The sequence below is a fragment of the Apteryx mantelli genome, chromosome 14 (assembly GCF_036417845.1).
Source record: "Apteryx mantelli isolate bAptMan1 chromosome 14, bAptMan1.hap1, whole genome shotgun sequence".
NCBI lineage: Eukaryota > Metazoa > Chordata > Aves > Apterygiformes > Apterygidae > Apteryx > Apteryx mantelli.
Genome location: NC_089991.1, coordinates 1,900,473 through 1,928,109, shown reverse-complemented (window position 1 = coordinate 1,928,109; position 27,637 = coordinate 1,900,473). Strand labels below are relative to the sequence as shown.

The window sequence follows — 27,637 nt, the reverse complement described above, 5'->3', positions numbered from 1 at the left end:
TTGATTTTTTTTTTTAACCTCTATCCTTTAATATTTTTTTTCCAGAGGAATGATTATTTACATCTTTTCTCAATATATAGCACCCTGTGTGGAAGTGATAGCTCCAGACACTCAGAACACTCCATCTCACTTGGAACAAATCATAAATATAAAGGTGTATGTCCTTCTGTATAATTGCTCTATTTTCTTTAGTTCTTTGGTCTCCAGTAACCTTTTGCCATATTATTTTTTCAGCATCCAGTCATTTTACATAGTTTATTTTACAGATGAGTAGCCAGAGAGAAAAGAGGCAGTGATTATTTTAGTAATTTGTTATATACTTTTAATGCCTGATACTATTGTAATGACAACTTTGGGTTCAGCTTTTTTAAAACTCAGAAGAAGGTGTGGAAAAAAAACCATACCAATGTATTGAGGATGTTATGTGCTGCATTTCATTCCACAGTGTGAAAACAAGATATGACATATATGTATGATCAAACCCTATCATTTATTGCATATTAAGTATGTATACCTCTGGGGGGCACAGGAGTACTATTCACTTTTATTATTTACAGTTGATGATTTCTTCAATAAAAGTGTAAATTTATGGACAAACAGTCTACACTACAAGCACATTGGGAGCAAGGGAAGCAACAGGACAATAGTTAATAGTTGACCCCAGCACTGTGAATGGGTTGATGATCTAGTCTTTGACAGTGAACAGCACTTCACTGTTGCTTTTACTTTTTTCTTAAACTGCCAGTTGCAGACTATGTGCATATGATTAAGCTATTAAAACAGAGTGTTGTAGAGGTATAATTTGACCTGTTAGCTCATGTGAACGTTTTGTCATTGCTTTTTTCTTAATTGGGTCATTTATCACTAAAATATTAGAAAAAAGATCTCCTTGTTCTCACACATCTTCAGTTAATATCAGTTTGTCCATTTTCATATGTTCCTCTGATAAATACTTAGACTAGTTTAAATGTCCTGCTTATTTAAATGTGCCTAGTTTTAGTGTCCCTCTTTTGAGGTTTATTATTTAGTTTCTAGAGTACAATACTTATTAAAAGTAATTAAAAGTGTTCCTTTCATTATTCAGTCATACACAGAAGAACACTTATGTACTACTTGGACTTCAGAAGATTCCCCATACTGCAATTCTGTAATACTGCTTTCACAGCATACCCTATCCAGAAGTCACTAAAAGACCATGACTTTGAGCTTTAGAATGTCTCTTGGGAGAGATTTTGCATTGGAGGAAAGGTTAAAAAACACAGAAGCATGAAGTGATTTGCCTCAGACCACGGGGGAAATGAAAGCAGAACCAGTCATGCACTTAAACCACAGCGTCATCTTTCTACAGCAGCTTCCCTACCTAAGACAGGAAAATAAACAAACAGAAAGCAGCTGGAAGAAACAACCATTGCTCCTTATGTATTAGTCTTGCTCAGACTAGATGGCCTAGTTAGGTGGTGATATGCCTCCCGCTGGCCCCCAAATGGCTGGGACACAGAAACTATTCCACCATTTCTTCAGGATACGTTCCAGCATCTTTTTTGAGGACATGTACAGGTCGCTTCTGATTTTAGTCTTTAAGACGTCCAAGTCAATCAGTGTGCAACTAATTATCATTGTGGCTATAGCTATATTTAGGGATATAATCCCGCCTCAGAGGTGAGTAAATCCATACGTGTCGTCAGGACAGCTTCTTAATGCAAGAGAGGTTCTTAGTGCAAATTGTGAATCTCATGGAAAGGTGAAACCAGACAGGATGATAGTGCTTTCAGCTCATGTGGTTTCTTCAAAGGTGTTTGTGCGCAGGAAGCCTGTATTCTCCTGTCTCCAGCATAATCTGAGGAGTCACTTTTTGTGGTTATTTTTGGCTAAAATCATTTACACTTCTTGCCTTTCCTTTAACATGAGAACCATGACGTTCTTTGCCCTAGCTGAGACATAGGTGAAACATCTAGTCTTGCAAAGACAGAATACAGAAAAAAACAACTCAGTAATGAGTATTAACACATTTGCTTATGACTGAACATGCAGTTGATAATTATATCCTCAGATTTAGACTCTTCCACCTCTCTGAATTTGCAGCTTGGAATCCCAGTGGAGCTGATTCAGCCTTCCTCTTCCTAAAGAGGATATATTTAAGTCTAATCAACCTTGGGGAGTGATGTTGGTATTTTTTTTACAAATTTGGACTAGATTAACTGCACCAGTGCAAAACTAGGGTTATGCTTGCTGGAAAATCTCTGAATCAATGTAAAAATCAATGCAAAAATCTCAGAATAAACAAATTTATAATTCCATGTGGTTTCCTATGAATGTTTCTTTTGGATGAGATTTTGAATCTGAGACGCCATCTGCTTTATGTGGATATTAACGGTCTCATGACATTTTCTGAGGAGTTGGCCAACATTTCATGTTTGCTTCAGCTGCAGTGCAGCATGCTGCATACCTCTTGTCTGCCTATGCTGCTTGAAATAATAATGTACATATGTGCTGGCATGCACTGATAGATGTGATAATGCACATATGTGGTGGTGTGCACTGAGATATGATAAATAATGCACATATGTGCTGGCGTGCACTGATAGAGATGATACCATGTTAGTAACAGATATAACTGAAGATAATCAGACTTAGGACGGTACCAGGTTTTTGTGCATATTGACCCCACTGAGTTCTTGCTGAAGTGGCATTCTCTTTTTAACATGGATTTACATGATTTTTCTGACTGCCTGGGCTTCTTTTCACACTCGATATGGAAACTTGAATAACGATACCTGAAGGTTCATAATGTGTAATACATATGTATTGCATGGAGTTCATCATGTTGCTTTTTCCCCGAGAAGACGCTACAGAGTGCCCGGGAACATGTTAATGAGCACGTAACTTAGTCAGCGAGCAGAGCGCTAGCCCGGCGCGAAACGCCTTTTCTCCTCTCGCCCCTTTTCGCGGCGCTGGCTGCGCTGCGGCCGGGTGTCGGCGGCCGCCGCGGCGCCGGGCCCCGCCGAGGGCCGGGAGCGCTCGGCGCCCGCGGGGCTGCGGGCGGGCGGGGCCGGCGGCGGCGGGGAGGAGGCGGGCGAGCGTGACGGGCGGAGGGAGGGAGGGAGGAGGCAGGGCCGGGAAGGGAAGGGAAGGAAGGGAAGGGAAGGAAGGGCCGGGAGGAGGAGGAGGAGGAGGAGGCCGGAGCCGAGCGCGCAGCGAGGAGCCCCCCGCCCGCCGCCGCGGCCCTCCGCCCCAGCAGCGCCCGGCGCCCGGGCAGCGCCGCCGCCCCGCGCCCCCCCCCTGCCGCCGCCGCCGCCGCCCCGCGCCATGGCGGCCGCGGCCGCCGAGCCCAGCAGCGGCCGCTACCAGCAGGTGAGGGCGGCGGCGGCGGCGGCTGGCGAGGCCGCGGGGAGGGCGGCGGCGCGGCGCCGTGCTAGGCCCCGGCGCCTTTCGGGGGCCCCGAGCGGGGCGGAGCGGGGGGGGGGAGCGGGCTGCCCGGGGCACGCCGCCGCCCCCGGCCCCCTTCCCTTGGGGCAGGCCGAGCGGAGCGGGGCGGCGCGGCGGCGGCGGCCTGCCCGCGGCCGGGCAGGGCCGGGCCGGGGTTGACCTTGCCTCCCGGCGGCACTGCCGTTCCCCGTAATCCGCCGTTCCTGGTCTCCCGGCCTCCGCGTCCCGATCAGCTTCGCGCGGGTGCTTCCGAAAAGCGAACTAATTCCCCGCCGCCTGGGAGCTAACGTTAATTTTATTTCGTCTTTTACGTTCGGTCCTCGGGCTGTAATTGAAACCCTCTTAGGCCGGAGCCTGCCCGTACGGAGCGTCCTCGCAAACGCGAGTTTGTTTTTCCTTCTCGCTGCTGAACGAGAGGCGTCAGAGCACTTAAACTCAGCGCGTTCGGAGGCTGTTTTGTCAGGAGCATTAGCCTCGCGGGACAGATACGGGTTTATTAGGGCCCCGCTCTCGCAGCGGGCCGGGTGATCTGCCTCCTGCTGTCACGCGTCTCTGAGCCGCAGAAGCGGAGGCTTAATTGCTTGGAGCGAGGGGGAGAGAAATCCCTCAAAGCTTGGCGCAACCCGTGCCCACTTAGCCGGCGTCCTTAGGAGGAATCGCTGTGTTGGGACTTCGCCGTGGCGGCGCCGGCGTGGCCGGTCGCCCTTCTCCTCGCAGAACGCCGCTTGCGGCTTCCCGTTAGGATTGAAGCCTCGTCGCCTTTTGGTGGCCAGAGGTCTCTAGTTTTCACACGTTAGATGTGTAAACCTTAAGTAAAACTTAGCGTCTTTTTTGTTCCGTGCAAAGCGTGTGTTTGTTTACCAATACTATTATTTTTGTTTTCAGAAGGCTTAGACGCAAGCAACCAGGTCTCTTTAATATTGTCTTTCCTACCGGCTCCTGGAGTTCAGGCGGACCTGCACAAACTCCTGAAGGCCTTTACAGAGGCATCTAGCTTTGCGTCCCATGGTCTTGAGCCCGTGGAGGTGCATGCGAAAACATGCTGAAGGACGCTGTTGCGCTACTCTGTAGTGACTCTCTGTACCTGACTGATAAGAACAATACTAATTTCCTTAAAGAGAAATGCGTAAAGCTGTCATTTAGCTGGGTCGTGCTAACACATTAGACAGACACATAACAGACACTGTTATTACTGCAGAGTGTAGCTCTGCGTGGTACTTCAGAGATTAGAAAGGCAGTCTGTGCCCCAAAGGATTTATGTTATTTAAGACCAACAGATAATGAAGGTCCCATGAAAAAAACTGGCGTAATTGGAATGGGGGATCCTAAACAGCTATACAAAAGTAAATATATTTATACATTAGTTTCTAATTTTCTTGCCTTTTTTTCTCTTGCCCTGTGCCAGAACCCTAGTGTTTGAATTGTCATTAAGTGTGTTATTGCTGAACTGGTCTCTAATGCTTGCGTTGCTTCAAAAACAAAACAAAAAAACAAAAAAAACCCGTGTGCTGTGAAATTAAAGATGCAGAGTTGACATTTAGATGAAGATGAGAGGGTAGAAGAATCTCCCTAACATTGAACATGTCAAATGTTTGTCGTACACTGAAACTTACTGTGTCTATGAATGTACAACTAATAAGTCTGTCGTTTGTGTCAAAGAAAGACCTGGAATGAACTTATGACCAGCCGTAAGGGCTAGAGCTAAATGCAGGATCCAGTAAATAGGGATAGCCTGTAGAAATTCAGAATAAGTTTTCACATATCATTTAATCTTTAATTTACTGGATTGTGAGAGAGTGGAGGAGAACTGAAAATTTTCATCTTGAGGGTTTTTGGTGGTGGTGGCTTTTTGTGGGGTGGGGTAATGCATTAGTGGAGTTAGATGACATATAATTAGGTGGTTCCTCTATGGCTAAATGTGATGTATTATCCGAGTGTGACAGAGGCACCCTGCTCCTGTAAAAGTTATTTGTGTCCTGATCTTTGTGCGTAGGAACAGCACTCTTGAATTCCGGAGACTATCTGAACGTGTAAAATATTTGCGGTATTCCCTGAGTGTGTGTGTTTTCCAAAAAAGTGATAGTTAACGAGGGGAGATAGCTAAGGTGAATAATCTGAGGACAGCGGGGATGAATAATGGAGGCCAGAACGTACGTATTTCTTTTTCGCCGTGTTCCTCGCAGAACTGCGTGGGTGTGGGCCCTCGCATCTGCCGCAAGCCGCCTTGGGTGCAAATTCAGAACCGGTGTCAGCTCACTGAAACGCCGAGTGTTAAAATGATGTATATGAAATGTGGTTTATCTTCCGAAGCTAACCTTGCAAAAGCTCTAGCCTTTTTGCTTTATTCAGGCGTTAGATAATTAATAAAAAAATAGCCCGTGAGCGTGCCTTTGAACGGTGTGGCAGTTTGATCTAACGCACCGGAGAAACACAGTGCTGTGGAGCACAGAGCTAAGGCCAAACCTCAGAGCACGGATCTGAGCCTTACCGTAAGCCCCTTTGCGTCGGGGAATAGGGTCTGGATAACCTGGAAGACGGCTGGTTTCGGTTCCTGCTCTTCCCGGCTGTGCTTGGTAGGAGGCTGGGGTGGGAGAGGTCGGGGAGGGAGGGAGGCTGCCGCACGCGGCGCACGGTTATTCTGGGCAGCGCTGCGTCCCGAAAAGGGACGCTGGGAGGCTGTCGTAATTTAGGCATGCCGTTGGGAAAGTTACCCAGGGACGTTTTTAGGATTAGGTGGCTTAAAAGCCTTTTGAGCGTATTCCTCGGATTGCGAGGTCAGTGGCAAAGCAGTATTTCATCCTCAGATTTGAAACTAGCCTCCATTCTAGAAAAGATAGCGAGGCTTTTAACAGGTTTATTTAAATCGTAAGTTGGTTGAGGCATGCTTTTTACTTGAGACATTTGAAAATAATGTGATGTATATGAGTAATGTAAACCCACCTAGGAAGCAGTGGGTGTGTGAAATAATAAATACATATTCCTTTTTAAGTGATATTTTCTTCCCGTCTCACTTGTTGAAGGCTTACGTGGATCATGAATCATTTTGTAATGGGAGGTATGTATGGGAAACATAAGGAAGAAAGGTTTTTCCGTTTGTTTGGTTTTCTTTCAGTGAAACTGGAGAAGAACCATATTGCTCAAGATATAATGCAAATGCATTTTAAATCCATACAAGACCATAATGTTTACTTAGTATCTGAGAAGACTGAAGTGAGATACCAAAGGAGGTGTCAGTTGCCACCTGTTAGTTAAGCTTGTATTTAACTTTTGAGTTGAAACAGAGTTTTAGTGTGCGCAGATCAAAACTAAAAGATGAGAATGTACCATGTCTTTTAATGTCAGCAGTTAGAACTGATGTCAGTGATTCATTTCCTTGGTAAGTTACTTGTAGTTTGCAAAAGATGTGTTTGCTAAAGATAGTTGAAACTGATAAGAATGCTATCGTAATTTCCAAGGTAGGTTGATTTTGCATCTTTCATTTTTTCTTTTGTGTATTCATGTAAGTTGGATAGAAAGTACCCCTTGCCTTCAAAACAGTGAAGATTTAAGAAAAAAAAAGGTGCAAAGTAAAGTCCTGTCTCATGCACAGCCACTCTGTGTATTCATTTGCATCTAATGAGCCCCATATTTTATCTGAAACTAAACTACCTTCTGTGCAGCACGGTCTTTGTTCCAGGTGACTCAAGTCTCAGTAATTGCATACTGGGACCTGGGCGTTTTGTTCTCCAACACCTGCCTCTGTAGGCAACAGCACCTATCAGGTGAGTTCGGAAGGTTTTAGTAATTCTATCTAAAAATGTAATTACAGAAAATGAAGTATATTCCAGCTCTGAATTTCAAAGAACTTGGGAAAGACGATGAAACATTAGTAGCCTAATACCACGTAGCTTGGGTAAGAGCAGAAAACAGCCTCTCACGCAGACTGCTTTTTTAATGTTGTCTCGGGTGGCAGGATGGCGTCTGACTCTTAGTTAGGTTTCTTTGACTTTTCACTCGTCGCTTCAGCTGTGTGGGCTCAGTGACCCCATCTGGGAAGCAGATGTGGGAACAGTCCCTTAGGCCTTCAGGTTGCTCAGTGATTCATGAGAGAGGTGGTGCCTCTTTATGTGGGCTTGGCATCACGTTTTGAAGGTAGCCATACTGAAAGCAAGCACCAGAAGTCTTTTGTGTTTGTGTATTCTGATTCTTTGTCATTGGAATTAATAAGAAAAATGCAATATTAAATTGTATCCATTCCTTCAGCTGCTGCCTCTTTGAAGCTGAAATATCCAAATATGATATACGATGGCACAGTGGGTTTTTTTTTCTTTTTTTAATCAAAGATACTTAACATTCTTCATACCACAATTATTTTTTTAATTTATTTTTTAATGGTATTTTAAATACTTAAAAGATCCAGAGTTCTTTCTGTGATTTAGTAATGTCCAGAAAATTTTAATGTGACCCTAAATATTATAGTAAGGCTTTATGCTCTGTTAAGTGTGTGAAACTTAACTACAGCTATCTAAGATTAAAACCTAGTTCTTCTGGTGTTAAAACCGTAAACTTTGAACACTCAAATCTAAGGGCAGTGTGTATCTACAGGCTGATTTTGGCCTTAAGTGCTTGTTTACACAGTCTAGCCAAGCCAGGGTAATTCCCTGTATGAGCAGAAGCAAGGGAATTAGATCAGTGTGTTTCCCTGTCCTGATCTATACTTCTGTGCTCAGGCCATTAACTGCAGTGAGTCAGTAAAGAGCAACACGCTCGTGAGCACAGATTGTATTTTGATGGGCATAAAAAATGTTTTGATTTTTTTTTTTGTCTTTATCTTAGCAGCTCAGAGGGCGCTTGCAGACGCAGCTTTGGCCGTTCGGGTCCCATGCGTCCGGCAGCGTTACGCCGGTGCGGCAGCGAGCGCGCCGCCCGGCAGGGCGCTTTGCAGGATCGATGGCTATCCCGTGCTGGAGGAGACCTTGGGAGGCCGTTCCCAAAGGCCAGGCGAGCTCCGGCGTCCGAGGCGGCTGCCCAGGGCCCCGTGCCCCAGCGCGGTTCCCATGCGGGAGCTCCGGTGTCTGCGCTGGCACCGGGAGCAGGCAGGGAAGAGGAGGCACGTGAGGCCGAAGAAGGGCCTCTAACCGCATCGCAAACGCCTTGGGACGCCCGGGCGTCGCGCGCTGGGGAGAGCCGAGCCGCTCAGTGCTGTCACTCTAATTCGGTTAAACGAACCGAAAGAGGAGAAAACAGTCATTTGCTCACCAAGGAGGGGGCTGCCGAGGGCTGGTGCGTGCGGGTAGACTTGTCTAGTGGCTTATCGTTATTTCTGCTGATCAACAAGCCGATACGGAGTGATAGGGATCTGCAGCAGCGTTGGGCAAAAGTCAGGATTTCATATCATCGTAAGTTTAACGTGAAGCATAAATCAGTAAAATAATTCTTTTCTCCTTTGGGGTTGGCAGAAGCTCTCGTTTGTCTTCAAAAGGTCAAAGATAGCAAATGGGAAAAGGAAGGGGTGTTGCAATGAAGTGAAATGTCGCCTTTCTGTGAATAGGCAGCCGACTTGCTGGACTACTCTCCAATTTAGTAACTATGCACTTTTTTTTTTATGGCTATATATGGTTTGCAAAGGTTATGGTTTCAATGTTCTGAAAAAAATCTGTGCTGTCACCTTTTTTAAAAATATTGATTCTTTTTCAGTCTCTTACTTAGATATCTGCCTTTTAAAAATCTCACAGAACTCTATTGCCATAGTAACAACGGAAGTGAGACCTGACTAGGGTTATCTTCAGTCTAGGATTCCTCTGCGGGATTTTTGTGCAGTTCTACCTTTCATGCCAGAACCTGGAGCAAGAACTGAAATGCGTTAAACATTGATGGTGTACTGCTGAGTTATACATAAGATAGAGTTTGTAGTAATCCTGATTTAGTATAAAAAATATGTGCGTGTACTTCTTTGTGCACAGGGCATTCAACTGAGGTTTGTATTGGAGTTGTTTGTAGCCTAAAGGCTTGTGTTAAGGGAAGTTTAAAAAAAAAAACAACAAAACACAACAAAAGATCCAGTGCTAGGTCAGCAGCCAATATGTTAAGTTTAGAAAATTTGGAAGAATTAAAAAATGTATTTATTGGAAAAGTTTTCTCCAAAATTAGGCTTGGAAATTTTTCAAATAATTCTGTAAGCATTGAACTTTAATGCTACTGTGTGTGTATTTATATTTGATAGGCCTCAGCTGGGGGAAGTGACAGATAGAGGCAGTGTCTTTCTCGGAGCCAGATTGCTGTGACTTTTTTGGAAACTAAATGTCCCTGGGTCTTATCCCATTCTCTCAGGCAACTGTTCTGATATTCTAGTAATGGTGTGAAAAAATAACTCAGCCGAACTTTTGTTTTAATAACTGTATATGTTGCTGTAGAGACTGTCTTTTTATTTTTAATGAGGAAAAAAAAAACAACCCAAGAGCCATGCTTTAAAAGCCAACATCCATCAGTGAATCAAAGGAAAAGTAACTAACAGCCTCAGCAAAAGAGACTTCAATCAAACACTGCTTTAATCAGATTCTCCAGGTTCTGAAGACTTTCAGTGGTAGCCTAAAGGGCAAATTGCCTGCAAAACTGAGTAATACAGCCGCCTTAATTGCGTGTACCTGGTGCCTGCACCAACTTTGATGGAAAATGCAAGGCTGGTGCGAGCAGAGCAGTGCTGGGCCATGTGAGACCTCATCGATGATTCATTCTTCCTGTCACATGAACCCTTACTGTTTTGCTAATAAGCACTTAGTTGCATTTTAGATGCCTGGAATCATTTAGAAGTCTGGAAGGCATTTGTGTAGCTTGTCCATTAGAAGGAAAATCTGTTTTCTATAACCGTATACCTTATAGAGCCTCCAGCTCGATCTGAAAAAGTAACTGCGTTTTTTGTGGTGTTACTTAAATTTAGTGATTCAAAGCTAGCGGTAAGTCCAGCTTGCTTTCTCCCATGTAACTTAACTGTAAGAATATATATTTCTCATTCTTATTGGCAGAAGACTGCAAGAATTAATGATATCCTCAGCTTTCTGTGTCCGTTTTTGTTTCATCTCTGGCGGGGTTGTCATATCTAGTGCTTTCCTTTCCCCCTCCTTGGTGACTGCGCGTTTGGGCTGTATGTCGTCTTTCTTCCTTTCTTTTGAGTATTAGGGATGTAGCTGGAAATGTTCTGCCCTGCCACCGTGAAGACAGCGAGCCATGCGATGCGCGCGGTACCTGGAGAACGTCTGTAGCGTGTCGGAGCCCTTCGTCGTTTATCGTAGCCTGGGCCCTGTACGTGCAGCAGCAAAGCTGGCGTGAAAGTATTGAATTTTCATGGACGGACTGAAAATGAGCCCGGTGGAAGACTTTCTGAAAGTTCGTAGAAAGCAGAGCTGATGGAGACTGAATTAACCGGCTTGGCCTTTCTGTGTTTTGCTGGATCATTTGTTAGACGACCCCTCTAATGTTGTATCCAGGCTGTTCTTGTGTCTCTGTTTTCTCTTAAAAGCAAATCCCCCTTGTTTTAAGGTGCATTCGCTCCACAAGTCACAGTCTGCTCTTAATGACTGAGCTCCGTAGGGCCTGTAAAGTGGGGTGCTCTTGCAATTTGGCGAGCGCTGGTGCTGCGTTAGCTGGTTGGAGAGAAGAGCGAGGCGCGTTGCCGCTGCTGGCGGCGGCAGCGGCGGCTGCTAATTGCTCGTGCTCCGCGGCGCTGGCGAAGCCGTGGCTCCCGCGAGCGGGACCTGCCTCGCTCGCCTCCGTGCCGCCTGGCTGCGCGGAAGGATCGGCGGGAGCTGGGTCCGCGTTTGGCCGGGGGCCGGCGCTTTGAACCTCCTCTTTCCCCGGCGTCGTGGGAGCTGACCCCTCGGGTCCGCCCGCAGGGCTGCCCAGGCCAGCGCTCGCTCTCCCGCCTCCTTCAAACGCCGCCGCGAGGTTAATGCTAACTCTCCTAACAGCAGGCGCGGTTAAAATCTCCGTGCCGTAGCTGACCTGGGCAGCTCTGACGCTTGGTCGCTTGGTGCCGCGTCTGCGGGCGCTTGCGCAGCCCGTCCCGCCTGCGGTCGTCCAGCTAACGGCAGAGAAGATGGAACGGTCCATGCTTCTTCGCCGGCTTGCAGGACTTGGATGTCAAACAGTGTAGACGTGCGGGGGTTGTTTCTGTGCGCAAGTCTGATGAATTGCACTTAAACATCTGAAAAAGCTTTGGATTTGATATCACAGAGGGCATGGATGTAATTTGATCCTTTGATCTTAGGCAGCAGAAGGTTAAAAAATAAAGATACAGGACAGTTATGTGCAAAACAAGACCTTCCTTTAGAGGCATGAGCTAATTTTTTTTTTTTCCCTAAGATATATAACTAAAGAAAGCCAGAGCTTAGTAGCAGTAATGATAATAAAAAGCCCCCTCCCCCCCCCTTCTTAAATGCTTGGGAAGGACTTGAATGCTGCTGTGAAAAAAGGCCCTAAATGCCTCCCCGAAGAAAAGAAAGAAAAACATCACAGATTGCTTCTGGAATATTAGCATTAGTATGCGTGAGGAAGAGTTGTTAGGATGTTAAGAAAGAAGTTGCGGAATTGCTATTGCTTAACGGTGATTGCAAAAGAGGGTAGTATCTCTCTATCCAGGCAAGTGGTTCAGTCCCAAGGTGACCTCTTGATATGAGTCGACTTTCTGTTTACAAACTTATTTTCTCTGTTAATGAGATGATGCGAAATGGAAAGAGCACAAAACTTCAATGACGGCTCATTTTAAATGCCGTTCCGACGCGTTCTGCTTGGGATGCTCCCGGCCTAGTATTGCCAGCAGCCGGGATCGAAGGCTGTTCACATGCCTACTGCATGCAAGTGGCACGCTCTATATTTGATAAGCTTTGCAGTTATTTATACAGAGTCTGTGGGAAGCGCAGTGCATAAAATAAGCTGTCTTCCTTTCAGTCGTATAGCATGGCAGGGTGAGGGGAAACGGCAAGGTTTGTGCTTGCCTGTATCATTATGTAATGCATCTGCCGAAAAAATTGTTCTTCGCAAAGCCACAGACAGCGCTGGAGTCTGCCCTTGGGTAGCTCTTGCCATTTCCTCCCTTTAACCTCAGGCAGACGCAGTGGCGGCTCCCAGCTAGCGCGAGCTCAGAAGTCGTAGCGAGTTGTTGGGAAATGGTCGGGTGCTGAAGACATGTACGCTAGGCTTTGCGCACGTCCAGGTGTGCGAAGGTATGACTTAAAGACACATTAAAGCTGACGTGGCCTGTTGATCATTGCAAGCGGGAACGCTTTGGAGCGAAGCACGGCAACTGCTTGAAAGTCCCGCAATGCCACGAGGCAGCCTTGCCCGACAAGAGGCTGCCGTATGCGATTAAAACTATCGGGCTAATTTCACAGAACTTGGGAAACCTTTCAGAAGCTCAGCTGGGCTGCGTATATCCCTCCCTCATCAGACTGGGGTTTCCTTTCCCTCTCTCTCTCTCTTCAGCTGTCATTAAACTGTGCATGGGTCTTTTCAGCTGCAGAATGAAGAGGAGCCAGGCGAGACTGCGCCAGTGGTAAACGATGCCCCTCCGCCTTACAGCAGCATTTCTGCGGAGAATGCAGGTAAACTCACCCGAAAGGAAATAGCTGCGTTTGGTCTGCTGTTCTTTCTTACCGCCTTAATTGTTCTCCTTATTGACCGATGGCATTGCGGCTTCCTTGCTAGGGCTGGAACGGATCAGAATTGATCCGAAGAGACTATTGTTACTTGTGGTTTAGAAGATGCAATTTGGCTGCGTTGATCTGATGTCATCCTATAAAGTGGTGTTCAAGTTGCATTTCTCAGTGCTCTTAGTAGATTGAAGACAGTTAAAATCTAAGAGCTGTGAGGGTTTGTGGTTCCCCTCTCATTATTCGGCATTTGAGTGATACTCTGCTTCTTCCATAAAGAACTCGTTATTTAAAAAGGATTAAATAATTTACCTTTACTGCAGTTTTCAATATCTATGGACTTGGTCATAAGGGTTATACTTCTTCTGAATCATCATGCTGTCATATGACTCACTAACAGCTTTAGCGAAACTACTTTTTTGTGCTGGTTATGTATTTTTGTTTAGGTAAATCTCTTCATTTCTCCCTCCAGACCATAGTCAACTGTTACAAGATTCGGGAAACAAATGTAATGTATTGTCAGTCTCTCAAACAGCCTGTCGGCTTTGGCTAGAAGTTTGAATATTGTGTTTCTCAAGATACCTATTGAGCTATTGGTGCACTAGTAATAAAGATGTCCCCATTAATTCTGATTCCTTAGCGCATCTAAGAGGTTGGGGCTCAGAAGTGCTATATTTGCTTTTTGTTTCAATCCCTTTCCCCTCCAGCAGAAAACAATTTGGAATCTTTTTCTGGAAAAACTGGTCACCAGTGACCTAAGGCTCACAATGATTCTTCTTTGACTCACTCGTACCACTTGGAGTTTGAAAATATGAATACTTCTGTTTTATTGAAGCCATGAGAGACACAGCATGTATTGTTGTTTTAAAAATAAGTCCAGCCAGGCATGTTAAAGGAGTGCTCGTCGTATTACTTTGTATTCGATAAGGTGCTCCTGTGTTTTTAGCTTTTTTTTTTGGGAGGGGGGGAGGGTGAGAGGGATGGTGGTAGGCTAGAAGGGTACAGAGGGAACAGGAGGTGCAGGCTTTGAAGATTTGGGGTGTTAGCATATTTTGAAGTCTTCTGAAATGCTGCTTGTTCCCAGCCTGACATTCTTGAGGAACTGGCAAATTGCGTTCTATATAATTTTCTTTTGCAGCTTATTTTGACTACAAGGATGAGTCAGGATTTCCAAAGCCTCCCTCTTACAACGTGGCCACAACACTGCCTAGTTATGATGAAGCAGAGAGAACTAAGGCTGAAGCTACGATTCCGTTGGTTCCTGGAAGAGTAAGTGCACTGGGCTGGCTGCGCGTCCTCCGGGTTCCTTGTGTAGAAGGAATGCGTTAAGTCTTGTCCATCAAATGTCCTGGCCTTTTTTTTTTTTTTTTTTTTTTTTTTTAACTTTCTAGGATGGTGATATTACATGCTCCCAAGAGTTCTGGGGGTGTGTTTTTTTTAATTTTTGTCCAGGCAGCTACAATGATGTAAGACACCTCAGTAATGCCAGTATGTGCTATCCAAATGGTTTGGCAAGCTGACAGAGGCATTGTACCGTATCTGTGTGCACTGTTTTGTTTTTTTTTAAAGATTTGGGATTAATTTTCAGCCAGCTAGCATATCTACCATTGTTACTCCTTCCACTTAATAAGTTGACTTTTCCAGGGGTCAGTGTAGCTGATGTAAGAATGATAAAGCCATTCTCTCTGTTGGAATATACTTTTTTCATTTTTGTTTTCAACTTCATCCCTTGTTCAGCCTGTTCCCCAACCCTGCTAGCATCAGATATTGAGTGCTGGTTATACTTCTCTATAGGAGCTAAATTCCTTGTTGCAGTCATATCTTTAATTTTTCTGATGAGTAGGGGAATTCTTTGTAGCCAGAAAAAGAGCATGCCTAATTTTGGCTACCTTAAAAAAATTACTGCCACTGACTTGATATTTCATGCCCTTGGGATTTTTTCCTGCTGGCATTTTAAGCCTTTTGAGACTTAGGATTTTTTTTTTTCCCCTAGGGGGATTTTCTTAAATGTAAAATAACCATTTTGTATTCCTCCACTGCACACTGCTTTTTGAGAGCTGTGCAATTTGCTGGCCCTTGCTTGAAGAACCACGTGCAGACTTTGTTTTGCTATAAGGATTGGGCTGTCTGAAATCCACTCACCTCCTTTCTCCCTTTGGTTTGCAGGAGGATGACTTTGTGACACGGGATGACTTTGATGATACTGATCAGCTGAGGATAGGAAATGATGGCATTTTCATGCTAACTTTCTTCAGTAAGTACATGATGGAACTTAATTTTCTTTAATCAGTGACCCTGAGCAGCTAGCGTAGTTTCCCACTTATGTTTATGTAGCACCAGGAAAAAGCTGTATGTTCCAGTTTCAAGGAATTTGTTTTTTCTTGGAATACAAAGAGGGCTTGACCTGCTGCTTTTCTCCTGCTTTCTCAGTGGCGTTCCTCTTCAACTGGATTGGATTCTTCCTCTCTTTCTGTCTGACTACTTCAGCTGCAGGACGATATGGGGCCATTTCTGGGTTTGGTCTGTCTCTTATTAAGTGGATCCTGATTGTCAGGGTAAGTTGTTTAGTGCAAAAAATACATACACAGATGCTGCTCTCTTCCCTTTTGCCCTCCGCCCTAGCTCATTTTTTAGTTCATCTCTATTTATATTGAAATGCATTTTGAGCCCTTGTTCAGTGAGGACAGAACTTTTCCATCATGCTACCCTGTTTAGATGGTCAGATGCTGGGGTTGTTATTGTAATAAATGAGAATAAAGATTGCATCCCCAAGTATGTCTCTTTTTGACTTAGCCATTGTATTGGATCAAAATTCGTTTGTATGCTGAGCAGTAATAAAATTCTCATCTTCACATAACGTTTATCCAGGTAAAGCAAGCCCTACCGTCAGCAGAGCAGTTTTTCTCTCCTGTAGGATGTTCTTCAGGTGCTACTCTGAAACATAAATATTCCCTAAAATGTGGGGGTTTCTATGAGCATGACTGATGAGGGGAGGGAAATAGGGACTGGAAAATTAGGAGGTGTGAGTGGTTTTTCGCTGAAAGAGCACGCAGTGCCCTCTTGGCCGTGTGGCCGGGGAAGCTCGCTGGTGCCCTCTGGTGCCATGTGCCTGCGGCACAAGCAGCAGGTGGTGAGAAGGAAGGATGCTTTCCTTTTTAATTGTATTTTTCACATAAGTAAACTCTGTGCCTACCCGGCTTGTTAAAAGATGCAGTGTTTCCCTGCTGCCCCCGATCAGACAGGGGAGGGAAAGGGAAGGAGTGACTGGTCGGAACTGGGGTGTATGATAGGAGCCCAGGTGCAAAGGCAGGGTCCTGCTGGGAACGGACGTCTGCCTACAGAAGCAAGAAAGGCTGACTTAATATTTTTAAAACTTGGAGGGAGGAAGGAGAAACCTTCCTGAAAATAACTTAAAGGATACAGGTGTGCTGATGCTGTAAGAAATGAAGTGGGGGAGTGGGGGAAGCCAAGCTGAACTATTTTTTGGAGGGAATGTGAAGAAATATTTTTCAGACAAGCTTTATGCAGAGCCCATGAAAAGCTGGTGGCTGTGAAAATTCCATGCAGACATTCCAGGCCAAAGTTTATTTGGAATTTCAAACCAAAAAGCTCATTAGATGTGCGTAAGTAGAAGTAGAGAGCATTAGCATTAGAGCTGTCATGTCATTCCTAATCTTCTTGAGCTAGGAATTAGATTTGTAAATGTGGTATCTATTAACTTTTTCTGTAGAAAGTTAATATTTTAGGGGGCGTCTTGTAACAGTGGTCCTAAGTACTATGGGCTAGAATAAGAAGTGTGACAGAAACGGCTGCCCTTAACTCTAGATTTGATTTAAACTTTGGATTAATTTTGCCTTTTGTAAGCTTTTTAACTTGAATAGAATGAAAAAAAATATATACAGTATTTAACACTGACATAACGAATTTCAGTACTCTAGTAATGTTGGTGCCTTTCATTCAACAGGTAGCAATTTTCCCAGTAGAAAGTATTGTCAAAGGGTTCCACAGATCTGGGATTTCCCTTTCAACAGTACTTCTGTTTGCTGAACTATCTGGCCTTATAGTGTGATTAGCACGATGAACTGTTGCAAACCTTGTCTCCCCTTTCAGAAGCTGCAAATGTGACTGAGCAGCAAAGATGCAAGGGCAAGTGGGAATATTTGTTCAGTAGTGTCTTTCTGCTCCTCTGACCGCAAGTTTATGGCTGCCTATTGAACCTATTCCATTCCCCTGAGAGTTTGTAGTTTGATATTTGTGTAGAAAAATCTGAAGTGAAAATTCATGAAGCTAGTTTGTTCCCTCTGATCTATAGTAACAGTTACAGAGCAATGACAAGTAACAGTCTATAAACCTTCCTGAAGGTAGAGGGCTTGATTTGGTTACTGCCAAAATTAATTTGGTTACTGAGAACAGATTTGGGTTCAGAAACTGTCAAGTGCTCTAACTTGTGGGTTTTGTTTTTTGTTTTGTTTTTAGTTCTCCACCTATTTCCCGGGTTACTTTGATGGTCAGTATTGGCTTTGGTGGGTTTTCCTTGTACTAGGTAAGTGCTTTGTTTTGGGAGGAAGAGGGATTTGAAACGCTGTAAAGTGCAATAATGTTTTCTGTGAGCATAGCTTTACTGGCTATTCAGATATGCATGTTTAGGTGTAAAACTGAAATGTAACGCTGAAAATACTTATCTCATGCTCTTACTGGATGCTTTCTAGGTTTTAAAGGTACACATAGACACTGTCCTTTTGTTGTCATTTCTTGGTGGCAGCGTCTCATTTATCATCCAGAAGGAGTAAAGAACAGAATGATGCTCGTCTTGATAGTAACTGCTGTCATATCTGTTCTTATCACATCTTAAATGGAAGAGTGTTTTGACTAAATAAGATACAGGAACGTAGCCTGAGAAAAGGTCATGTCTGAAGTCGGTGGTACAGGTACCGACACAGGGCTAGTTGACACACGGGCTTGTGGACAATCAGAAACTTTGTAATTGGCTAGAGAACTGGCTAAGGAAGGTTTGTTTTTGAGATTGCATGAAATTGAGAGATTAGGTGTCACCCATGCCAAAAAAGTTCTTATATTCAATCAGCTATTGTGCATCCCAGCAATTTAGGTCTCTCTGGGGTAGCAGTGGTGAGTTGAACTGCTGTTTCTCTAGCTGTAGAAACAAAATCTGTGTTAACTGGACAAATGTGTTTCTTTCATCTAGGTTTTCTGCTGTTTCTCAGAGGATTTATTAATTATGCAAAGGTTAGGAAGATGCCAGATACTTTTTCCACTCTCCCCAGGACCAGAGTTCTCTTTATTTACTAAAGGTAAACTTTCTGCTTTCCTGATTTTTTTTTTTTTTCTGTTTTGTTTTTGACTCATTTGGTGACTCTTTCAAGCTAGATATTTTTTGCTTCAATATTTTTAGAACACAGGGTAATAGAAAACATAGGTTTTTCTTGGTATCCCATACACAGCCCTGTTTCTACAGATCGGCAGAGCAAGAGTCCAGATTGATGTGGTTGCGAGCAGAGAAATACTTGACATTTCCTCCAGTTTTTGCTTTGAAGAATTTTAGATGCATTAGACTCCTTGACTTGAATTGTAAAAACAAAATCTCTGCCCCTTGGCATGACACTGTATTTTTGGCAGGTGGGTCTTTCAGAATAAATAACATGCCTGAAACATATGGTATCTCCTAAATGTGAGTAAAGGTCACAGATGAAATGTGGGTAGAAGATTATGCCAGTGTCTTTGGCTTATGTCCCAGAAAGAACGATTTGTCTGAACTTTGTATGCTGTTTGAATTGTCTGCCAAGTTCCTGGAGAAATTCAGCTCTTGAACGCTTTTTCTCCTTGAAAACCACTCCCACATATTTTGAATATATTGTCCTACCTGACCATTCTTCAAAAAAACCTAATGTCTAAAAGTCTTTAAGGATGAACCTTAACATTTTTACCTTCTTAATGGGACCTTAAAGATGGAGACTTAAGTATTTGAACCCTTCTAGCATAATTTCCTTGTTACAGCAGATGACGGCCTTGCATTAACTGTCCCTCCCTGAGGGGAGGGAAGTGCTGTAATAGGTTACTTCCGAGACGGTGAGTGCAACCTGATGCTCCCTTTAGAAATATCGTAATAACATTAGATTTCCCCAAGACAGAATTGAAACAGTTGCAGCTGGAACAGTGGCATAAAGAAACCAGACAAACTCAGGCTGTACGTTGGGTGTTATTGAATTGCTCAGAATTTTAAACCAAGGCTTAATATTCCAAATCCACTTTCTTTTTATTAGAAACTGCAAATTGCATAAGATTCTGCTTCATTTTCAGTCTGTAATGAGAACGTGCTACACAAAACAAACATTGTGCTGTGTTTTCCAGTTTGAGTTTTCCAGTGGCGATAGTGTGTAATATAGTTCTTAGTCAATTTATTTAAGTGTTTGTTTTGTTTAACAAAGTTGCTGGTTTATGGTGGACTGTTCTGTTGACCTCCTCCAGGATTTGTGGTATCCTCCGAACATCCTGCTGAGTCACCAGAGGGTTTGATTTCCCCAGTTGTACGGTCACATAGTTTGAGCATTTAAATATTAGATGTTTCACCTGTAGTTTATTCTTCTCAGTGAACACGTATTTTTCTTCTTCTTCTTCTTCTTTACTGAATGTTACTTTTCATTTATTTTAGGAACTGTGTGGTTTCTTATTGCACAGCCTTTAAGGCCTGTGTTTGGAAATGCAGATTATAATTTTAGATACCTTGCTTGAGTCCTTGAAAAAGCTTGTGAGGATGGAGGGATTTTTTTTTTTTGGTCATTTTAGCACTTTCCAAAAGCACTGTCTCTTACAGGTGTATTGAGATAATGTCCAGTATCGCTTCTAAAAATTATGAATTTGACACTTCCACTGAAAATAAGTCTTTAATCCTAAATTCTGAGAAAGAAAACCACAAGAGACTTGGATATTTAATACATCATTGTGCTTCAGATCAGCTTCCCTCTGTAGGGCGTAATGAAAAGGGCATGGTAAATGTTCATTTTCGTTTTAGAAGGGGACTAATTTTTAGAAAATGAGGCGGGCAGGAGGAGAGGCATAATTTGTGTAAGTCAGAAAATAACTGGTGAAAACGAATCTCGCTGAACGCTTGGCGTATGCTGTTTAATCCGTGTGTACTGTGAACCGACACTAGGGCTGCTGGGGTTTTCCTTTGCATGTGACGGCACGAACTGGGCGAGTGTCGTCTCGGCAGAACGCGGCAGCTGTGTGACAACTGCAGGAGTTTGCTGGTGGAGGTCGGGTTTAAACAGCTCCAGTTCAGCATTGCTGGAATAGACAATTTAGGAGAGCTCTTGTCTCTTTTGTACCAAAACATTTGGTCGAAGAATAGAAAGAAATCATAGTCATAGTGGATGAGTACAGCAAATAAAAGCGTGAGTCAAATTTTATTCTGTTCTCGTAGTGCAAGTGCAGTGAAATTTCATGTACCTTTAGTGTCTATGCCAGTATTTCTAAGAGCTTGTCTGGTCTAGTGTCTCTTTCTTTTTTTACTTAAAGAATGTTAACTGTTCAGAACTGTAAAATGTGCATAAAACTACTGAGCATTTTGCCGTCACTGGAGTCGTGTCGTTGTGCAGGGAGATATTTCATAAGCCTTTAGACATCCTGCACTCTGTGAGCTACATCCTTCTGGTATCCAAAATAACAGTCTAACTATAGTGTTTCAATATTCAATATCCTTCTCCAACAGATGTTTTCTGGCAAATGTCTTCCTGCGTTAGTGAATTCTCCCTCAAGAAGTAACAGGACACCTGCAGGAAGTGAATCAAGACTCTGAAACAGAAGAAAAAATAATCACCTGCTTTAAAATAAATAAATAAAAGTACTGTTGGAAAAAAGGAGAAACATTTCTTTCTATTTGTTTCTAGGTGTAAAATTTTAATAATTAATGCAGAATTCTGTAATCATTGAATCATTAGTGGCTAATGTTTGAAAAAGCTATCGCAATCGAGTCTGTGACGTGCTAATAAAGCCTTATATAGTATCTGTAGTAATTTCGGTAGCATGAGCGACGCCCCCGTAGCCAGCAGGGGACAGTCGTGCTTTATTTCGTTCTCCGGCCGAAGAGCGGGTTTGGACGCTGGTGTTTAGTGTACGGTGCGCGTGATGCCGACGGCCCCGCAGGGATGATCTCGGAAGCTGAAGGGATGGTATCGCCGTGGCTGCGTACCCTTCTGCCGCTTGAGTCGCGCACCACCTCTGCTAGCTCTGTCTGAGGGGAAAAACTGGTCTACGCGATACAGATTTTTAAGGTATAATTGGAAGAGCGTATTGTTTTGAAGGTGGCGCAAGTATTAATTTTTTTAATAGTCTATATTCTAAATGTTATAGTATACTTTACTTTCATACTACCTACTTTTTTGACTATATAGGGGTTTTCACAGTACATGTTGGTAGTGTAAAGATGGAAGATCACATTGCAACTTTGTATAAAAAATCATCTTGCAAAACAAAGGCCTTTTTTTTTTTTTTCCTTTGGCTTGGGACTTTTGAGACAATTCCTAACATACCCGTAATTCTTGCTTTTATAATTTATGTTAGCAGAGACTATGATGTGTTATAAATGTAGATTTAATGTGCACTTTTGTGCTTTCTGCCAAGTGGTAATTCACTTTGGAGTTTTACTATGTTAAAACTGTAAATATAGCAGAACATTAATAAATGTCACTTATGTAGCAATTTTTGCTGTAGATGATTGTTTAATTTAGATTATATACTTTATTGTTTCTGGTTATTGACTACAAATGCAGATTATCCGATGAAATTTCTTTACTTTTCCACAGAAGGTATAAGACAAACTTGATTACGTTCTCCACTTCAAGGTATCTTTCTTCCTTTTCGTAGGCAGATTTCCTAGTCCTGAGGCGGTGTTCGGTTTCAGCCTCTTTTTCCGGCAGTTCAGGAAACAGTGATTCCGTGCCTTTTTTTTTTTTTTTTTTTTTGTCTTGCGTATATAACTTATCTGCTCTGTGAAATGGTTTATTCATAGTTTTGTTTCGTGGCAGAACTTCACAACCGTATAGTCTTGACAAACAAGCAGTCGGGCTGACGAAGATGCATGGGGGTCACGCGGAGACTTCCTTTTTAAACACGGATAAGTGTACACAGGGAGAATTATTAAGTTTATCCTGCAAGGCAAAATCTGTAGCATTGGGGAACTCTGAATCGCATTTGCCCAAACTTGGTAGATTAGCCTTGTGTTTATTCTCGTGGCGTTTGGGCCTTATTTGGTCTTGTGTATTGAGGGAAGCGGAATATTTGGCATTCCTGTTTCTGCTCACTCGGTGGCCGGCGGACTCGGACCCCCGGTGCTCGCTTGTGCCCTGCAGTAGCCGTCCGGCTGCCGGGAGCGCAGCGCAAGAGGGGGCTTCTGCCGAAAGGGGGTCGCTAGCAGGCCCCAGGGGACCGCGAACGCGGACTCGCAGGGTTATTTGGGGTCTCCGGCGGCTCAGCCGCTTTCGCACGAGCGGCGGGTCCGCGGTGATGGGCTGTGACCTCCCTGCCGGCCTTGGTCAGCCCGCCGGCTTTCTCCTCCTGGCGCTGTAAGCCTCCGAGCAGGTTCGGGCAGGATTCGGACCTCACCTCTGAGGAACGGATCTCATCCCTTGATGGCGGAGAAGCAGCACGCCCTGCCCTTCCCGGGAGAGGGGAGGGAGCGGCGCCGGCTCCGCACTGACCGCGGGCAACGCTTGTGTCCGATTTCCGCGACAGCTTTACCGCTCGTGGCATCCTGCTGCGGCCTTGCGGAAGAGGCGGCGACGGGATTTTGGTGGGGCTCGAACGGGCTGTTCGCGTTGCGTGTTTTGGGCTGTATGTGCCCGAAAGGGGATCTCTGATGCATCGCTGCTTCCCCCGCCCCGTTTTGGGTGTGCTCAGGTTTTGGTGACCCCGGGACTGTGTGGGCTGTGACCGTCCGAGTGCTCTTAGCCCCCAGTTTCAGTGCAGACGCCGTGGTTGCCCGACCACGGCTCTGAGCGAGGCAGGGACCTGCAGGAGACGCTGGACCTCTCCTTTAGACTGACCCAGTGTCCGTCTTTGGCCCCTGCTCTCTGGAGGGTAACAAGAAAGGTAACGGAGATCCAGACCCTGTAGTGAATCACCCTCAACTCAGTAATCTCCCAATTTCTGTGCAAGAACCGTCAAGCTTTCTAGCATTCTCTTTAGCCAAGTGTGCCTGCAAGAACAACCGGGGCTTCTCCACGCGCTGCCCATGGCACGCGTTCGGTGTGGAGGTGCTGCAGGATACCGGGACCTTCATGGGAAGAGCGGTAAGTCCCGCAGATGAAGACGTCTAGCGCTTCATGCCGCCTTCCCTGGGACTTGCCCTGCCGGGGGACGTTGGCAGCCAAACCGCACCGCTCAAGTGGCAGGGCAAGACCAGCGAAGCCAAGTACTGTTCGGAAGGGCGGACTGACAACCGCTGCCTTCACGGAGAGGCGCAATTCCGTTTGCCAGGAGGCATCGCGACCTGACCCTCCGAGGCGCTTCCCGAGCGTGTCCAAAGGACTCCCCGCGGCGAGGCTCCGATAGCGCTGCGTGAGCCGCCGAGCTGCTGAGTTTGCGCAGACCTCCTCCTGCTCGTGCAGTGCTTTAAATTGCGCTGAAACGTCCCCATCGTCTGTGCGGGCAGAGCACGTTTCACCAACTGATACGCTCCCTGCTGGGATCTTCTAGGAGATGGACTTGGTAATTTAACAGCCCTTTTGCATTTCTAGCATCTCTAGCTTTAGTTTACTAATAATGATTGGTGGGAACACCTCCGGGTGACGTTTGGGATCTTGGTGCCGTGTGGGGAATGGCGCTTCTGGTTGCGATTTTCTGACTTGAGGCGTTTTGCGACTTTCACGGTTTTCTTCAAACCCTTCCAACGGCACCTGCCGTTCGCGGTTTGGTGACGGGTTCCCCGACCTTGCTGAGATCCGCAAGGCGAACGTCCGCAGAAACGGTGGAGCTGCCGCTGTGCTGGTTCTGGTAGCTGAAGACTCCTTAGGTTCATTTTAACGCATCTTTACGGGGTAATTCTGCAGCTGTTTTTTAAAGTGGAGCTGCTGACCATGGCTTGTGAAGAAGGAAAGTTGCCTCACAAGGAGCTGCTCCCGCCTTGTGCTGTCCCGGCACAGGTAAATCCACGGCGGGTCTCTAACTGGGTTTAACTGGTTTACATCAGTCCCGGGGTTTATGCAGGAAAACTGGACTGTGCTACAGAGAAGTGGCTCTTTTGTCCAAATATTAGAATTATTCGGACAATCGACTTCTTTTTTCTTTTGCAATCATTTAAAGGCGTTGCAAGGCTCTCTTTGCCAGGTGCGTCAGGACGCATGTCTTGAGGCCCTGTTCCCGCTTCCCGTGCAAGAAAGAAAAGCAACACAAGGAAAGAAGGACCGGCTGAAGCACGAACGCTCTGCGCTGAGGAAGGCAAAGGTGCCTCTCGGACCAGGGAATGCAATTCAGCGCCTATTCCCATCTGGCCTTTGCCAGGTGCCGTTGCCTGGCGCTTCCGTGTTGCCGGGTCCCGCCGGGAGGTGCGGGAGCTCGCTTCCCTCCTTCGCGCCGGGAAGCAAGCCTGCGTAGCGCCTGCTGCGGCTTTGATGGCTTCGTGCTTAGGACATGGCACAGCTTTAACTGGAAGGAAAGATAAACAAACGTCTCGCAAAAAACACGTACGATAAGCCAAACCGGGTAGCGGTTGGAGTAATGAACCTTCTTGAAAACTCCTCGACTGCAGAACATTTACAAGCTGTTTTACCAGCCCTGCTTACCGCTTATCATGTAAAAACGTTTCACAGCGGCGCAGGAAGGGGCAGCAAGTTCGCTGGCCGAGTCGCGTTACAGAAGCCCGAGTCCGTTTCTTGCTCGGAAAAGCGAGCTTACGTCAGCTCAGCATTTGCCTCCGCGGTAGGTTAAGGAAGCCGCGCGCGTTTCCCTTTTAGGTATCTCCTGGGTCGGAAGAGTTGCGTTAAAGTCGTCGCGAGGACGCGTTGTGCTGAGAATCGCAGTAACCTTGAGCAGCGAGGAGCGTCCGTGTCCTGCAAACGGTTCCGAGCTGGTTTCCGTGTAAAACGGTTTTATGTAACTTTTCTGGGATGATACCTTGTGCATAAATAGCAATGAACTTTTTTTTTTTCCTTTCAATTCAAGCCAACAGAAGTTATGCTCAGAATATCTGCGGGCTGCGTTACTTTCACAGTCGGCACGTCGGGTCCGTCGGCAGTGGAGCAGCGCAGCTCCGCCGGGTAAGGAGCCTGCGCCAGCGTCTGTCCCGGGGCAGAGCTCTCCCGTCTCGCACAAGGTTTCAGAGTCGGGCCCGCGTGTCCTCCTGTCTGTGTGCTCTATGCCAAAAGAAATGCACTTGAATTAATATCGTAGCCTTGCTTTACCTTCCTAAAGGTAGGAAAAGGCAAGAAAATCAATGGGCCAGCTCGTGGTTTTGTTTTTTCTCTCTAGGTGCTGGATGTCTGTGGGCAGTTCCAGCTCACGCGGGGTCCTGTGCTTCCCAAGGCGTGCCGAGCTCCGGCAGGGTCTTGCTTGGGCGCGCGTGTGCGCGATGAGTGTTTCACATCTGCGTCCGTCTCTGCAACGCGCAGATTGCAGCCAGCTGCCCGCGAAGACGTGGCTCCAGGCATGCGTTGGGTTTAGGGAATCTGGGAAACGGAAAAGAGACGCAGGAAGCAATCACTCAGAGACGTCCCTGGATGACAGCCTGCCCTTTGCGTGTCTACCGGAGGCGGTAGAGACCATCCCGGCGATCAAAATCCTCGACAGCCGGGGAGGGAGACGGGGGCGACGGCAACCGTCGGCGCGTGAAGCCGCTGCTGTTTGCCCGCACCTCGGTGCTCGGTGTCCGCCCTGACCCGGGACATTTAACTTCCCTGCTCTTCTGGGTCGGACGAGGGTGAGGAAGGTGGCCGACCGGTGACAAACTTCTCCAGGCATTTAAATACAAAACATGGCCCCCGCTTTTTTCTGCGCTTTGGGTTTTTTTCTCTCTCCATGAAGTTCATCTCCCGGGGGCTGCAGGCGCTCGGGCTCGAGCCGCTTTTGGGTGTCCCAGCGGCTCCCGCGGAAGGGAACCGGTGCGACGCCCCGGGAGAGAAGAAAACGCTGCCCCGAAGCGCAGCAAGGTTTTTTGGGTTTTTTTTTTGGTTTTAATTAGCTTATACAAGCGATGTTATGCTGAGCAGGAAAAAAGCGTTTTCAAAATATTTCTAACCTCTTGGTGCGCTCCAGGGGCCCTTCGCCTTCCCCTGCCGCCGCTGTTTGCAGGCTCGAGCCGCCGGGCAGGAGCTGCTGGTGGGACTGAGGAGCTTCCCAGCACGGCCTTCGGTTCACGCGCAGCCTCCGCCGTGGGGAAACACCATGGGAAAGGGCAGCACGGGCCTGTCCAGGAAAAAACCCCCACCCATTTACAGCAACGCAGCTGAAAATCGGAGGGATGATAAAAAGGAAAGCCCGTCTTCACCCAGCTTTCGCGTTTGCCCTTTGCTGCTGTTCTGACCAACGGGGCTAGAGAGCTGTAATTAAAGACCCGGCGGCTCTAATTGGAATCGGTTTAAACTCAAGGTCAAAAATCCCTCCTGGCGCTTCCTCTTCCTAATAACCACCAGCAAAAATCAAACAAATCCAGCCGGCTCCAGCCGCTGGTGCGCAGCCAGCAAAGGTCAGCGGCGCGATAAGCAACGGGGCGCCCGCGAGCGCCGCCGGGGGAACGGGCACGGCGCGGGGGCTGGCGTTTCGCGTGAAACGCCGGCTTTCCTTGAGCCGGTGGAGAAACCGAGGCCCTGATGGGTTGAAGAAGGGGTTTTGGCAGGTGGCGTTAATTTGGGGGGCGTCCCCGCGTCCCCCGTTGGCTCCTGCCGCCCGCCCACGGCTGCGTTTCCCTCTCCCGCTCCTGCGGGTCGCTGCCCCGTCCCGGCTGCCCATTTAACCCCTTTGCTAATTACGCCCCAGCCTAGACCTTTAAAGCGATCCGGGCAGGAAAAAAGAAAAAAACGCATGAAAGGGGTCGTGGGTGTGCGGGGCGGCGTCATTTTTGGCCCTTGCCCCCTTTCCCGCGCAGCGGCCGAGGAGGTGCCCGAGCCGCTGCTTTTATCGCACGGGGGTCGGCTGAACGGCCACGAAACCCTTCCTGCTGAAACGGGGCCTTGCCAGGGCCTGCCCTTCTGCGCAGGAGTCGGTTTTTGCGGTGAAGTTAAGGACGATCCTGGGTCACAGCCAGCTCCCGGGAGGCGTGGGGAAGGCTGGCAGCAGGGACAGGGTTTCTTTACCCCAGCCAGAGCCCTAACCCTAACTGCGGCAGGATGGGAACCCACCGACGCCCAGCAGAGCTGAGGATCGGTTTGAGTCTGCAGGTGCAATCAATAACACAGGGGATAACGAATGTCAGCTTTGACAAGGGACGTTGTAAAACCCCCAGGTGAAACGCAGATTGAGAGCACTGAAACACCTGCAGATTAACATATAAAGGATACGTGGAGGGGGGCATTGACTGCAGCAAAAGTTTTAGGAGCAGCCAGGTGAGCGTTAACAAAGCGTAACGGAGACGCTGCATGCAG

The 27,637-nt window shown here is 46.2% G+C and overlaps 1 protein-coding gene across 1 annotated transcript; it reads left to right on the top strand.

Annotated features, from left to right (window-relative positions):
• Window positions 1-3,249: 3,249 nt before the first annotated feature.
• NDFIP1 (Nedd4 family interacting protein 1) lies at window positions 3,250-21,764 on the top strand. Its single transcript, XM_067304670.1, has 8 exons — window positions 3,250-3,351; window positions 12,914-13,001; window positions 14,188-14,318; window positions 15,216-15,303; window positions 15,480-15,604; window positions 17,526-17,592; window positions 18,253-18,358; window positions 20,776-21,764. Exons 1-7 carry the CDS (start codon window positions 3,307-3,309, stop codon window positions 18,354-18,356), a joined length of 648 nt encoding a protein of 215 aa, XP_067160771.1. The 5' UTR covers window positions 3,250-3,306; the 3' UTR covers window positions 18,357-18,358; window positions 20,776-21,764.
• The last annotated feature ends 5,873 nt before the right edge of the window (window positions 21,765-27,637 follow it).